Genomic DNA, 16,102 nt, shown 5'->3' with positions numbered 1-16,102 from the left:
ACACACACACACACACACACACACACACACACACACACACACACACACACACACACACACATATATATATATATATATATATATATATATATATATATATATATATATATATATATATATATATGCATATACACATATGTATATATGTATGTATGTATTATGGGGGCTTTGTTTCCATTTTTATGTCATATTTAGTTGCTGACATGGCCTTTTCTGTTTTTGTTTGGATCTTATGTTTAAACTATTTTGCCCTCTTGAATTGCCTTTAAGCTGCTCAAATCAAATGTTGGTGATGATTATACTTATAATTTGCCAAATTTTTCAGAGCATATGTGATATATATATATATATATTTTTTTTTTTTCCAAGTAGTAATGAGCCTGGTATCATAGAATTTTTTCTGTATGATTTTTTCTGTGACTACTCTCTCTTTCAATTTTATTCTCATTCTTTATCATATCAGTGTTTTCACCCAGTTCTTCCTCTTTTACTGTCTCCCAGTCTCTCTTATCTTCATTTTCTCCAGTTTTACCATTCTCCAAATCTATTCAAGAGAAAAATGAGGAAATAAAATGTGCATATTGCACACAGTTTATTTTTTTTATAAAGGAGGAAGGTGTTGGTAGATATAACAAAAGTGGCATAATGAAAATTCACAAAACAAAAAATAGTCATAATGATATTTCTTTCCCCGGATTGATATTGATATTATCTGAGATTTATATGACTAATGACATGAAGTCTGGATGAACTTGGTTAATGACTTTGATTGTTTGCTTTTACTTGGTTTATTTCAAGATCGTGTAGAACCAGGACCTCCAGGTATCTAATATCTTTGGAATTTCTTGCCTCTCCTTTTCCTTTATTGATATATCCCCTACCACTTGATGTCAGATATCTAGTTACAGTAATGTCTAGTTGGGTAAACTAGTAGAGTATCTCTGACAATGTTGTGGCCAGTGTTTTCACACGCTAAGTACCCCGAGCTCTTACAAAAAAACATGCAGTAACATCATGGTTTTTCTCAACTCTGGAGTGTTGTATGCTCTCTAAAGTATTTATGATGGATGAAGAAAAGAGTGTGAGACGGCACTGTGAGAACATCTCTCTTTATCTGTGTCATTTATCCATGTGTCATAAAGAGGAGAATTGCATTGTATATGGGGAAAATCTGATTCATGCTTTGCTTCGGGTGAGCTGACAATAAGGAATTGTTATTAAGACTTAATTCCTAACTGAGAACTTTTTATTGTAATTCAGAGCACAGAGAAAATTAGGTGCTTGCTGAGTCATGCTTGTCTGTCAGGAGATGGTTGATAAATAGGAGATTTGAGTTAATGTTAATATTTGATTCATATTTGCAGTAATGTATGCACTTGTTATGTTTCTGAATAAGTTGATATATTGTTGAATTATGGTGTCTAGTTTTTTTCTTTTTACTGATACTTGTGTGAAATTGAAACAAAGCCAGACAGAAGTGGCATGGCATGAATGATTTGCAATATTTTAGACTTAATGATTTTAGTACTATGATTAACTAGTTTAAGGATATTATCCATCTTGTTACTGCATGCCTTACTGTGCTTTTACGTGGGAAAAAGTATTTGCCTATTTAACTGAGGCAAAAATTAATGTAATTTCTCTTTCATTACTGCGTCATTATTTTCAACCTTAGTGCTTTCATTATCATTATCATGCTCTTTCTCTCTTTTGTGACTTCGTGTCATGAGATATGCTGTAGTTGAACTTATTATGATTCATGTTTTCTATGGTAATGATATTCAAATGATAATATAAGATGAGAAGTAAATGTATTTTGGAGACCTTGGTTCAAGTCAGATCTGTGTATTGCCAATATCACATGGACTAGTTTTCATAGACAAGCTAGTCTATAGGTAAAAAGAATGATACCAATTTGTTGTAAGAAGGATTCATAATGTTTTTATATTATGATATGGATGCAAGAAGATGTATCTTTTGCTTCACTTGGTAATTTGCTATCTTTTTCTCTACAGTGACCATGGCCACAGCAGACTGGATTTTGAAGTCTCAGACGTGTTCATGTTTGGATGCCCATTAGCCCTCGTATTAGTGTACCGCAAGATGGTGAATGCAGAAGATAAGAATTGTAAGATGTTTATTATTTTGATATTGTTGCCCTTTTCTCTATATATGTCTTCTTTTCTTTCCTGGATTGTACCTCAGTGTGTATGTACATTTATTAGAATTAGTGTATTTGTTGTGTAGATCATTTTATCGATCACATGACAGCATGTGATTTCTGCAAATTTGAGTAGCAGGATCTCTTATGCTTTCTATTAGGTCATACTTTTTTAAAATGTTTTATTTGATCTTTACTTTAAAATGTAATAGTAAATGATAAATAGGAAGAGTTATTAAGTTCATATAATTAACAATAAACATTTATGAGCTTGAAATTCCAAAACTCAGTCATCAGTGAGCTTAAGCTAAATGTATATGAAATATATGAATATAATGAGAAGCCAAATGGTGCAGTTGCAGAAGATAAAAACGATCTGAAAAAAGATAAAACATGAGAATACTTTCACAGCAATATAGTCACAAGTTTTTCAGTAAATATGTTACTTTTGAGAAATAAATTAAGAGGGCTGTTTTGCTGTAAGTCTTTGTTACTAAATCTTGTTTTTTATGAGAATGAGATTAGGATTGCTGTTTTGCTGAGCTTTGTTTTATATGTATATTTAATTTCAACTAATCTCATTTCCTCCATCAGGTATGATACAAAGACCAGCTTGCCAACAAGTGTATAACTTATTCCACCCAACGGATCCACTGGCTGTCCGTTTGGAGCCTTTACTCTCTGCCAGGTTTTCTCTACTCCCTCCAATCACAATTCCCCGCTACACAAAGTACCCTCTCGGAGACGGGAACCCAACACATCTGTGTAAGAACAATTACTTTCAGCTCGTATTGGGCAGTGAGGGTTGAAAGATTTGTTTAATGCCTTTCTTTTTCCTTCAGAAAATGTGATGATAATAGAAAAGAAATTAATTACTCAAGAAGAATATTATTGTTTAGCATTTTTATGTGGTTAATCTTCTTTTCTTCCATCAGTGGAATGCATTCAGACTCATGGAGAGGTGTTCCTTGACATTGGAGGAGCCACTGGATCTCCGTCTTTAGCAGGACAGGCTCGAAGAATGTCCGATGCCTCTATTCTTTCCACCATGTCAGGAATGGCAGATACTGTTCCTCTTGCAACAATCAATGCTTGTAAGTTTAATGTTTAATCATTGATTATGATACAATGATTATGATTATAATGAATTAATTATGTACAAAAATTATTCTGATCTGTGAATGAAGTTTATATATGGATGTGGGGTTTGAAGTTACTTTGAATATGTTTGGATAGGTAGGAATTCCTTCATCCTTTTTTACAAGCATTACTTCCACATTTCTTTTCATAAGTTTTAAAGTAGAAAAAGATTTTGATAAAATAAAGAAAAACAGATGGTTACATTCTTTGCTGATTGCAGTGATGGAAGTGCAAACAAACAAGAAATATAATGATGGTGCAGATTTCTGCTTTCATTCTGCTTTTGTGTGTTTTTTACATGGATGCAGTTTACATTGGTTAGTCTGAGGGAATACATATAGGATTTGTTGTGTCCTATTTTATGCTGCAGTCCATAAATCTCTTTATAGCCTATATGTAAACATTTAGACATTTCTTTAGTAAACTTAGAAAGGCCAGATACAAAAGTATTAGATAAACAAGAGATCTACATGAAGAAAAAATGTTCACAAAATCTTTTCTTTGCAGTGAGTCAGCGCTGGTGGGGAACGAAACGTCTGGATTATGCTCTGTACTGCCCAGAGGGCCTTGCAAACTTCCCGACCAACTCCTTGCCTCATTTATTCCATGCGTCATACTGGGAGTCCTCAGATGTGATTGCTTTCATTCTCAGACAGGTATAATGAAAGTCAGTTTTTTTATTTTAAATCTGATGCATTTGTGATTATTACCTCACTCTTATGTAGTCATATGTATGCATTTATATACTGTATCTAAAGACAGTTTTGTTCCTCGTATCTTAGCTGGTTCGAACAGATCACGCAGCTCTAACAGCAGATGACAAAGATCTGCCAGTGTTCTCCCCCACACAGCCCAGGGAGAAATGGATGAAGAAGAGAACCTCTGTCAAGATTAAGGTGTGTGTAGAATCATGAAGATGATCAATAGATACATTTGTATAGATTTTCTTTCATTTTATGTCTTTTGAATTGAGGATTTTTTAATATTTACAGATAAAGTCATAGCAAATCATTAAATGATTGTGTGTTCAAAATATTAGATTTGTCTCATTGTTATGATTATTTCTCTCATTCAGAATGTTGCTGCCAATCATAGAGGGAATGACGTCATTGTACGTGAAGGTGCCCCACAGTGCATACAAGCAAGATTCATGTATGGACCTCTAGATATGGTAGCTCTCTCAGGTATATACTATATGGCTTCCTTAACCCAGTCACGCCGGGGTACATTTTGTAGCCCAAATTAAAAAAATCCGGGAAGCTACAAAATCGGCGGGCGGAGCTTCCCCGGAGTCTGTCCGCCCGCCCGCCCGCCCGCCGCTTTTGCCGCGGAGCACGGCTCCGAGACAGCATCGCACTGGCGGGCAGGCCGAAACTGTTTATTTTTTCCTTGTGTCTCATATATGTGACACCCGGGATGGATGGGTTAAGAGTTTTATAGCTGATCATATTGTATTAGGAAAAGTTTACCAAGCAGATAAATGCTGACAGTAAGTAGTCAGTAGTACAGTGAGATTACAGTTGTGATAAATAAAATAAAGACAATATTGAAAATGTTAGAATTATCCTTTCTCAAATACAAGCAGATGACCATAGATATTGTAGAAACAAGAAGTTTAGGACTGGTTATTGAATTTTTAGTTTAATACAGAGGGGATGTTTAGTAACAAAGAAGGTTTAAATTAATTAATATATAATTAAAGGTGAAAATGGAAAGGACATTATTTTTTTAGTTTCTGTTCATGAAGACATTAAAGTTTCATAACTAAGCATACATTCATTGCTTATCAAATACTCCTTTGAAATGATGTCAGGCTCAAAATCATGCATTTTAATTCAGTCTGCCATGGTAATGTTTCTCATCCACAAGAAACCTAACTCCAGTAGGCAATTCATAACCTGTTGCTGATGGGTCAAAAGACTAAAGTAAAAATAAATATCAGTTTACATGATCATATAAAGGGGTAAGACAAATAAACAAGAACACAATACATACTATGTCATGTTTGTTTCACTTATCAGTTTATTTATGAAATTCATTTCTTTCAAAATATTGTTATCTTCATCATATATGTATCAATTTGCTGAAATACTGATACATGATTTTTTTTCTTTCTTTATTTATTTTTTTTATGATGATTTTGAAGAGATTAATCTCAATACAGATAGATAAAAACAAATATTGCAAACATTATTGCTTTGGAGATTACAGCTTATGGGTGTACTATTTTTTATAGATAACAACTCATGAATGTACTATGATTTACAATTTTCCTTTAATTGTTTCTCAGGTGAAAAGGTGGACATTCATATTATGCGAGATCCCCCAGGAGGGGACTGGCAGCAAATAAGCACAGAAGTAACGGACAAGAATGGGCGCATATCATTCACAATTGCCCCAGAGAAAGCTCTTGGGTATGGGATGTATCCTGTGAAAATGATTGTCAGGTATGTTCTCACTTCTTTAACTTACTTTCCCTGATTTCCTTGGAAGTGGAAAGAGATTGTGAAGTTTTAGAATTATGTGGATGATGTTATGTATGTAAGATATGTCAAGTGGAGTGGATCATAGTTTTTTCTTAGACAATAAATGTATGAAAATAACTGAAGAGATGCTTCTGATTTTACAATTGTAGTACTGTATAGTATTTATTTTGTTTATTTAGGTACAAAAATACTGTTGGAAGAAAATAGACTAAAGATGGGAAAACCAATGAGAAATTATCAGTAAGATATTGGCATAAAACTTTTGAGCACTAGAGAGAGTGCAAGATGTAAATGGGTAGATCAATGTAGCTACATAATTTATGAATATATACTATATGGAAGTAGCCTCAATTATGGAGGGTAGTTAAGCAGGCTGATAAGCAGTCAGATATATTTTTGTAGGGACATATGTGGCATATGAAAGTTTAGAACAGAAATTATATAAATGAACACAAATGATGTTGCTACTTGTCACACAAGCACTGCTCAAAGGTTGAGATCTTTTCATATATAGCAGAGAAGATACTGAAGAGGAGAATGGGAGGCAATAGTTATCGCTCATGATATCCAAAAAACTGAAGATGGAGATGAGTTTGTATATACTTTTGAATTCAAATTACGTTTTAGACTAGCTAGCAGGTTTCAGTATTTCTTTATATGGACTGTGATATATGACATTGTTATACCACGTAGGCGAATTGCTTTATGTAGTTACTCCATGTTTACAAAGAATAATTACTTTATAGGATTACTCCATGTGGAGAAATTATGTATCATAGATAATCCAAGGAGAATGATTAACTCATATAGTTAATCCTAGCTTATTTATTATTTTATATTGTTTTAGACTCCTGTTATATAAGAAATTATATCATACCAAAGATGGAGATGCGTTTGTATATTACTAGACTACGTTTGTGAGTTTGTATTGCATATGAGATCGTGTTTGAAATACTTTACGTAGTTACCTCATATGGACTGATTACTATACATAGCTGCCCTATATGGACTAATTACTTGATATACTTACTCCATATAGAATTATTACTTTGCTTTACATACATATTTACATGGTGTCTTTATTTGGGATCTCTACAGCTCCCAGGAAACTTACCACAGCCAGCAGTTGAGTCCAGAGATTTCTCAGTGAGGAAATATATTTGTATCTTTATTGTGTGTGGTGAACAGGGATTTCACATGTATATATATATTTTTTTTTACAAAAATATGGGCACCTAGAGCATGTTGTGGTGGTGAAAAGGGTCAGGGGGCATTAATGTGGTGTGGGTAGTTGCTCTGAGTGGAGGCCTTCTTAATTTGGTGGATATTTGTAAGTGGAGAGAAGTAGATAACTGCTTTCAAGATGATTTGCTGTGCAGTTGTCATGGTGGTTTGGTTGATTCTTTCCAAACATATTGCTGTTTACTAATTTGCCTTTCAGCTATACCTTTCCCATTTTGGATAATGTGACTGAAGGGCAGCTCTGGTAAAAATGATGGCAGATAAAATCAACTGGTGGTGAAAATACAGTAAACTTTGATAGACTTTTGTGTATCATGGGATAATTTGCCATTTTTTCCATGTGGTATTGTTTTACCATTCACTGACATTTTGCTGTTTGCTGGTCCAGTGTCACTACAGTATTAGGATGATGATATTTATGAGTATTTTGTATCTTTATATAAAGTAAAGGCTAAGAGATACTGTATACTACTATTGTTGGTATATCTCTAAAAACTTACTTTCATTTGGATATATGACTATTAACCTGTTGGATCCAGTTGCATCATGGAAATCATGATGCCGAAAATACGGGCAGCGGGTGACAGAAGTAGCCAACATCCTGGGTGTGTGGTGCATAGGCCAGGCACGCACGAACACCCATTTTCTCTCTGTGCCTCCCCTTGCAAAGTTATTTTGTGTAAACTTTTATTAATTTTTATTTTTGTTATTATTATTTATTTATTTTTTTAAATTATTATTATTATTTTTTTTCATTTTTCAATGTCCATATTTGTCTTTTTCTAGATGGAAATGGCTTATTTTCCTTACACAGACTCTATATCATCTTTCTATGTAGTAAATAACTCAGTGCAAGAGAAAATAAATATGGAACATTTGACTATTTTGTGTCATATATCTTATTTTTTTCATAATTTTCAATTATCCGTAATACAACCTGTGCTGCCAGTCATAGTGGCCAGGAATACGTTGCAGAGCATGGAACTAGTGTCCTCCCTGGAGTCAGCACTCTTCCAGCCATGGCTTACACATGTTATGTTTCACATTCATTTATTGATGGGAATAAGGCTAAAGCCCCCTTCTAAGTGCCTAATGAGTCAAATCACACTCCAAGAGCTTTGTGCATTAGTGACGAGTCTTTTCCATCACCCTGCCCTTCACTCATGACAATAAGTTTGTGTCACGTGTCCAATGATGGTATTTTCATGTTACTGGGCCTCGACCCAGATTTTTCCATGACAGGACTGTAACATCATCTGGATCATAAGGGTTAAGAATTGCAGAAAATTGTCATGGCTTCTCTTTCAAATATATTAACTTATTTACACTGGGTGCCCTTTGTTTTTACCATGACACACTGAGCCCTTATGGCATGTGGCAAGCATCTCTGCTGCTCTGTGTTGTGTGCACTTTTTTCACATGTTTGAAAGTGACTGTGGTCATTGAGAAAGTAACCTCCAAAGTAGGCTTCAAGTTCGATAATGTATACTTTGTCAAAATTGTAAAAAGGAAAAATATGCTTTCTATGCTTCTAATTCTTACTTGAGCGTCTGACTGCACGCAACACCTGGTGAGGGATTCAGTATGACATGGCATGGGTAAAAGTTTCTGTCATAGCTTTAAGTTACTGAACCTTGTATGGAGAAAGTATTCCATGAAATTATTTGTAGCAGAAGATGATCAATTAGTTTATCTGCCATCTAGTACATGTCATGCGATTTACATATGGCTACATACATTTTCTTGTAGAAAAGTAGAAGTTGCTTAGGTGGACAAAGGTTAAGTCTTAGTATTTCACCATGGAGCAGCAAATTCAATTGAGTATTTACTTTCAAAAACTTGATGATGAGTTTTTAAAGGTGACCATGATAAGCCAAGGAGTATTGAGATGACAGTTTCACTCACTTCATGTGTTTCTTTCAGAGGTGACCACACCAGTGCTACTCTTTACTTGACTGTTGTGCCCCCCAAAACTGAGAGTGTAGTGTTTAGTATTGATGGGTCCTTCACAGCTTCAGTGTCAGTAACAGGCCGGGATCCTAAAGTTCGCGCAGGAGCTGTCGATGTTGTTCGGTAAGTATTAGTCTTCTTCTTTTGTAGTAGTTTTATATTAGTATGTAAATGTTATTTTTCTTCTGAGTCTCCTTTATTCTTTAGGTTTCTTCTTCCTTTTTTTCTTACTGTTATTGTTTGTTTTCTCTGTCCATTAGCTTCACTTCGTCTTTGTCCTTTTTTTTCTTCTATGGAGTTTAAGATAAATTGATAATTTTGTATGGCTATCAGATCATTATTAATATATAGTTTTGGTCCAGATAGATGTCAAGATGTGGTTTGAGATTTTATATGTTTCATAAAAGTCAACAAAGCATATTTGATTATAGGGGATAATCACACATTGTATGTCTGCATTCGGAGCTACAACCTTTCAAAGTTAGACATGTGAAAAAGAAAGAATGAAGGAAAGAGAAAAATGTAGACAAAGATCATTTGAATGGAGATTTTATCAAACAGTGACTCAAGTAACAAACTAGGAGCATGCAACAACACAGATGGCTGCTTGGAGGTAGCAAGCGCCCTGTCGACATTGAGTTAATAAGAAAGATGTTTATATACACTGCAATATTGATTTGAGTAGATAATATTGTGCTCAGCCTTGACTGAGCTTGTTATATTTAAATTTTTCCAATGCTTCACCTTGTTAGTCATCTAAATCTATCTTTTCCTTCTCCTTCCCCACATTATTGCTCTATTTTCATGTTTCCATTTTTTTTATATATGTCTTATCTTATCTTATTGATTTGTTATACAAAAAACATTCAGAATAACCAATTGAGACACACATTCAACAAACTCAAGCTAAGTCCCTCATGTATTTACAGGCACTGGCAAGAACTTGGATACTTGATAATCTATGTGACTGGCCGGCCAGACATGCAGCAGCAGAAAGTTGTGTCGTGGCTGGCCCAACACAACTTCCCCCATGGCCTAGTCTCTTTTGCAGACGGTCTCACCAGGGATCCACTGGCACATAAAGCTGAATATCTACGAGGATTGATCCAAGTAAAGAATCTGATCTTAATTTTAGGACTTTTTAGGATTTAAAAGTGGAGTTTGCTTTGTTAGTAGTGTAAAGCCTTTTTGTTGTGGATCTTGATATATTTTATTTGTTTTATATCCTTTTAGGATCATGCGATCGTCATTGTGGCAGCATATGGAAGTTCAAAGGACATAGCAGTGTATAACAGTATTGGCTTGAAGACAGGCCAGATTTACATTGTGGGAAAGGCCAGCAAAAAGCAACATGCAAATGCACAGGTAAAATATTTGATACTCATTTGGAATGCAAATTATTTTACCTGTGAGTAAGAAAGGCAAAGTGATTGACCTGTCTACGCATGAACATATATTTTGGGAAAAATAATTTGTTTACAGAAGCATATAATTTTTAGTAATGCATTGGTGGTCACAACTTATATTATCATTCATTATATTAATATTTCAGGTCTTAAGTGACGGTTATGCTGCCCATTTGTCCTCGCTCTCAGCCTTAGGCAAATCGAGGCCTGCGAGAGGAAACCCACAAATGGTCATTCCTCGTGGTTTCTTTGGTCTGCCTGGCCAAAACAATGCTTTGAGGAGACGACGGTAAGCGGGAACAATAGTGATGTTCTGTTCTCTCTGGTCCATTTGAAACATTTCAGAGTTCAGATGTCAGGGTTAAATTGTAGAATCTTCTTTGGTAATGAAGGATTTTCATGTAAATGTTCTGAGGTATTTTAGGAATTTTGAGTAAAGTGATGATTTGTCATATCTGAAGAGAAAGGGAAAGGAAGAAAGAAGAGAAAAAGAAAAAAAAAATGGTTGGGAATTATTTTGTATCATCAGTAAACCTTCAACTCTTGCTTCATGTTCTTCAAACACTGCTTTCATAGAAATTTTTGCTTTTATACTTGCTTTTGACACCAAACACAGTATGCTTGGATGATGGTCAGAATGACAGCATCTTATGGTTTTGTCAGGTATGCTTAACAGAAGTGCCTGAAATCAATGAAAAAAAATATTTACATGCTTCCTCACAGCAATAATAACTTAGAATTGCACTGCTTTTCATTATTTTCTCTAATTTGATAGGTCACTGTTCATATGAAATGTAAAGAATGATGTTTATTCTCCTAAGAGAATAAAAGAAAAAAAGGTGTTTTAGTACATGGGTACTCTGTTGGGGCATTGCATGGTATGCTAGAAATTATATTCATGTTCACATAAATTTGAATATGTTTCAGTGTTTATTAACATTTCTACTCTGATTTTGATATTGAGAACAAAGAAATTACCATCTGTGTCTGATGGGTCTAGAAGTCTTACAATGATGGGAATTGAATTTTTGCAGTGTTTCTGTCTTCGTGGAAGGCGAAAGAGTAAGAGTCCATTTTTGTGCATTGAGTCATTAGTGATATATCCCTGATGTTAGCATTCTTTAAACCTGACGTTACGTGAATTTTCCCTTTTTGGCCAGACATATTATTCCAGACAACCTAGATATTTTAGGTTTGCAGAGTTTAGAACAGTTTATAAAGAGATCACCAAACTCAGTGTTGCACCATTTCAGGTCTGGGTGTATTGATTACCCTGTGTCACTTACATGTAGAGATCCTTAGGTACTTTCAGTGCCAGATAGATGGGCACATAATTTTGTATCCTCCATATATCCAATAGATCTCACATTTATGCACTAAAATGTTAAGAAAAATAGATATAGAAACTCTTACTCAAGATCATGTAAGTTACATATGTGTCTTATTTAGTTCATGTTATTATTCAACAACATTTATATATATTTGAAGCCTTGACGTGCTAGTATCATAAGGTTCTGCTGTCTTGGAAAATGCTTGCTTCATAAGCTGTGTGTTGCATTCTCATTATTAGTTATTACTACTGCCTATACATAGCTAGAAGGAAATGACTTTACTTACCCTGTATAAATAGAATAATTACAGAGAAGCTTGAAAAGTTCTTAGAGATGAATCCATGTGACCCAGACGACCTATGAACCAGCCAGAATATTAGCTAATGGTAATGTTTAAAATGGTATCGTGAATTATAAATGTTTGCCAGTGTAAAGAGAAAAGGAAGTTTAGAGTGATCATAGAATTAGCAATCAGGATTTAGATTATTTTCCTAGTACGTTAGTGAGTTCACTTCCTTTAGATTACTCATTTTTATTAGTCTTAAACATAGAGGCAATAATGAGTGTGGGTAAGAGTGCTATGCATAGAATGATTTACACATAACCAAACTTGTAGTTTTCAAAAGACAAAATGAAACTGAAGTTTTTTATACTCTGCATGTTAGACTGATGGATCTGTTGCACTGATATATCAGATAGAGCAGAAAAAAAGTCAATAGTGTGTGTTGATGATTTAATATGCAGAATTTTAAAGAAAAATGACACATTGTTAAGCATTAATCAATTTAGATTATGTAAATGATTTGTATTTTTAGATGTTATTCACTAATAGTGTCTTGCTTGTAGTGAGATATTTGATTTTACTGAGAAAGAGCTTACTTGTATGTAATAATGAATTTGTACCATAAAAAGACAGGAGTATTAGATATTAGAGTTGAATAAGAGGCATGCAAATGCTAATACAATGTAGTAAGAGTCTTAGAAAATGTATGTGTACTTTTGTATTTAATTCCTTTTCATGCTAAAGGGGTTAGGTTTTACATACTATTTACAGTATCAACATGAAAATATTAGCTATATGCAAACATTAGTGATTGTGTTTCATAACATATCGTGTACTAAAACAAAAGAGTCAGAGAATGTGAGTGAATCAGTATTTTTCACAAAGTTATGAATAACATGAAACCAAGTAAGGATTGCTAGGTTTTTTCCCTCTTCAGCTAATGATAGACATATTGAGTTGGAGTTGATTTGCTAAGCTAGGGAAGAAAATGTCATGTAACAATAATTGAAAAAAGTGAAAAAACATAACACTGTTATAAAATTCCTCTTCCTCCCTCCCCTTCCTCTCCCTATCCTTCCTTTCCTCCCTCCCTCTCTCCCCTTCTTTCTATCTTCTTCCCACCCCCTCTCTCCCTCTCCCACTCCCCACCTCCCTCTCTCCCTTCTCTCTCTCTCTCTCTCTCTCTCTCTCTCTCTCTCTCTCTCTCTCTCTCTCTCTCTCTCTCTCTCTCTCTCTCTCTCTCTCTCTCTCTCTCTCTCTCTCTCTCTCTCTCACTTCCTCCCTCCCTTATCTCTCTCTCTCTCTCTCTCTCTCTCTCTCTCTCTCTCTCTCTCTCTCTCTCTCTCTCTCTCTCTCTCTCTCTCTCTCTCTCTCTCTCTCTCTCTCTCTCTCTCTCTCTCTCTCTCTCTCTCTCTCTCTCTCTCTCTCTCTCTCTCTCTCCCCCCCCCCTCTCTCTCTCTCTCTCTCCCCTCCTCTCTTTCTCCTTCTCGCCTACTCTCTTTCCCTCTTTCCCTCCCCATATTCCCTCTTTCCCTCACCATTCCCTCTGCCCCCCCCCCCCAAGTATTCAAAAGCCCACTGGCCATATAATAATACATTTATTTGAGACAACTGATTCAAAATGTAAACCTGGTTACTCCCTCATTTATACTTTTTGAATACCCTGTTTTATGATGTATTGTACTTCCACTTTTATATACTCTTTTAATAGAAATGTCTTGTAATCATGTTATTGGACAGTTTTGATTACAAAGCATGCTTTTGGACATACATATACAACACATAGATAGGAAATGCATTTATTCTGGGAATGACATGACATTAACATGCTCTTTTTTTGGGATTTCTCTAATCTTCTTAGACTATGTGGTGTTATCCTCATTCTCCTATTTAAGTAGTTTTATGCAGGAGAATGTGTATTAGATTCACATCCCAGTGGGGCACCATTTACCGAAAACTGACTAACATTGGTAATTTTAGCCATTTTAAGAGTGATCCATTATTGTTTATTTTTGGGCGGAAAGAATATACCCTAAACTTGATAAGGCATCCTCTTTTTTTAAGAGAGAGATTTTCTTTTTTTTAAATATAGCTTAAAATTATGTGAGAAGTATATGAAAATTAGTTTAAAATTATAAGAACAATATCATAAGGTTTGAACATTAAATCTGTATGTTTTGTTGACTCTTTTCAGGCCATGCCAAGCCATAGTATTAGTTGGATTTTGAAGGATTATGCCATTCATTGCTGTATCACTGAAGATTAGGATGATACAGGCTATGATATGAGTTATCCATATATAGCAGAATTTTTATTTTAAATTTGTATAATCGCATGTATTTTCAAATGTGAATATTTTTTTGTAGTTAACCCACCCGCGCCGGGGTACATTTTGTAGCCAAAATTAAAAAAATCCGGGCAGCTACAAAATCGGCGGGCGGAGCTTCCCCGGAGTCTGTCCGCCCGCCCGGCCGCCCGCCGCTTCTGCCGCGGAGCACGGCTCCGAGACAGCATCGCACTGGCGGGCAGCCCGACACTGTTTATTTTTTCCCTGTGTCTCATATATGTGACACCCGGGACGAATGGGTTAATAGGTTTTTATCATAATAACTGTACTTTTCAGTTATGAGCTGATGCCACTCAATTGTAATACAAAGATTTTAAAGTAGTGACCTCAAATTTTCCCTTGGGGGTATTTTTACTAGGTGAAGCTATGATGATTTAATGATGTGGTGGATCTTTCTATTTTGCATACACTTGAGCTTGACTTTACTACTTTACACTCTCAATGTGTGAAAAGTATACACTAGTGAATGGGTGACACTCGTCATCCATCTCTGAGCTGCCAATGTAGCAAATTTGTCACTATTGACAAAATATTGCTTGACAAGCCAATAATCAAAGAGTATTAATGGTCCATATGAAAACAGTAGCTACAGGAAATATTGAAAATGTTTTGCAGATACAGAAAACACGAATTGTGTTTTTTGGTGGAGAATTTACTTCATTACAGGAATACCCATGAAATTAGGTTTTCATGTTTCATTTTTTACTTTTGTTTTCATTTGTAATTTTGTTATTTTTTTCTTTATCTTATATTCACATTTGGCAGGCTGCTGGTATGTGAAGGTGTGAATTGTGTCTTCTCTATGATGAACGTTCTTTTTCTTGTCATCTTCAGTTACCTTGCTTTGTTTTGTTAGGTTTTTCTGCCCTTTTTTCTTGTTTTTCCTTATTTTGTCATCAAGTCTTCTGTCCCCCACATTATTTTTTTTCTTTTCCTCCTTTTCTTTTATCAATTTCCTTTCCTCTTCCTCATTCACCACCAACACTTCCTCCTCCTCATCCTTATTCTCATCTTGTACCTTTTTTTCTTCTTCTTCCTCCTCCTCCTCCTCCTCCTCCTGCTCCTCCTCCTCCTCCTCCTCCTCCTCCTCCTCCTCCTCCTCCTCCTTCTCCTCCTTTCCCCTTTCTCCTCTTACCCTTTATTTTTCTCCCCCTCTTCCTTCTCCTCCTCCTCTTTATTCTCGACTTCCTCTTCCTTCTCCTCCTCCTCCTCCTCCTCTTCATTCTCTTCCTCCTCCTCCTCCTCTGCTTATGATTGAGAATATTATATATAGACCATATCCTGTTCATCTGACAGGGTAGCATTAAATTGGATAAAATATTCCCTTATTTACAACCTTCCATGGATGTACGTTTTTCTTAAATCATTTGTAAATTCTCTTTTACAGTTCTGATTAAAAAACAACTTACAATCACATTTCATTGTATATTCTCTTATGTTCCTCAGTTTCCTATTTTGAGCTCATATGTTTTATTCATTTCTTTCTTTCTTTTTTCATTTTCATTTTTTCTGCTCTCTTATCCCGATGGTAAAATCAGTGTAGCAAACCCCATCCGTAGATGAAAACATGACCTCTCTTAAACCTCAGATACTTCCAAGGTGATGATGACATAGCTTAAGCTGGTAGCTAGGACAGGGCCAGCCAAACCAGCGTAGTATGAATAGTAAATGGGAAAAGAAACAATCTGTTTATACATGCTCTTCCATGGAGCAGGTGGTCTCAAAGCCACTGGGCTCGGTGTAGCACCGGAGGTAG

At 35.3% G+C, this 16,102-nt stretch overlaps 1 protein-coding gene across 14 annotated transcripts in view; it reads left to right on the top strand.

Annotated features, from left to right (window-relative positions):
* The window catches only part of rdgB (retinal degeneration B), a 53,341-nt gene that overhangs the window by 27,914 nt on the left and 9,325 nt on the right, over positions 1-16,102 (top strand). For 11 of the 14 annotated variants that reach the window (XR_011399206.1, XM_070132222.1, XM_070132231.1 and 8 more), the window contains 12 exons: positions 2,016-2,128; positions 2,756-2,926; positions 3,097-3,255; positions 3,809-3,957; positions 4,084-4,197; positions 4,377-4,485; positions 5,592-5,748; positions 6,886-6,933; positions 8,953-9,102; positions 9,909-10,089; positions 10,213-10,344; positions 10,532-10,674. Coding sequence is in view for 13 of the 14 variants with exons in the window: in XM_070132222.1 (XP_069988323.1) it covers positions 2,016-2,128; positions 2,756-2,926; positions 3,097-3,255; positions 3,809-3,957; positions 4,084-4,197; positions 4,377-4,485; positions 5,592-5,748; positions 6,886-6,933; positions 8,953-9,102; positions 9,909-10,089; positions 10,213-10,344; positions 10,532-10,674 (1,626 nt within the window). In the remaining variant the exon portion in view is untranslated. The remainder of the gene's footprint in view (positions 1-2,015; positions 2,129-2,755; positions 2,927-3,096; positions 3,256-3,808; positions 3,958-4,083; positions 4,198-4,376; positions 4,486-5,591; positions 5,749-6,885; positions 6,934-8,952; positions 9,103-9,908; positions 10,090-10,212; positions 10,345-10,531; positions 10,675-16,102) is intronic. The other 3 variants (XM_070132232.1, XM_070132224.1, XM_070132223.1) reach the window with 1 other exon arrangement.

The sequence above is a fragment of the Penaeus vannamei genome, chromosome 17 (assembly GCF_042767895.1).
Source record: "Penaeus vannamei isolate JL-2024 chromosome 17, ASM4276789v1, whole genome shotgun sequence".
Lineage (NCBI taxonomy): Eukaryota > Metazoa > Arthropoda > Malacostraca > Decapoda > Penaeidae > Penaeus > Penaeus vannamei.
The sequence above is the reverse complement of the archived record's forward strand: the minus strand, read 5'-3'. Positions and strand labels throughout refer to the sequence as shown.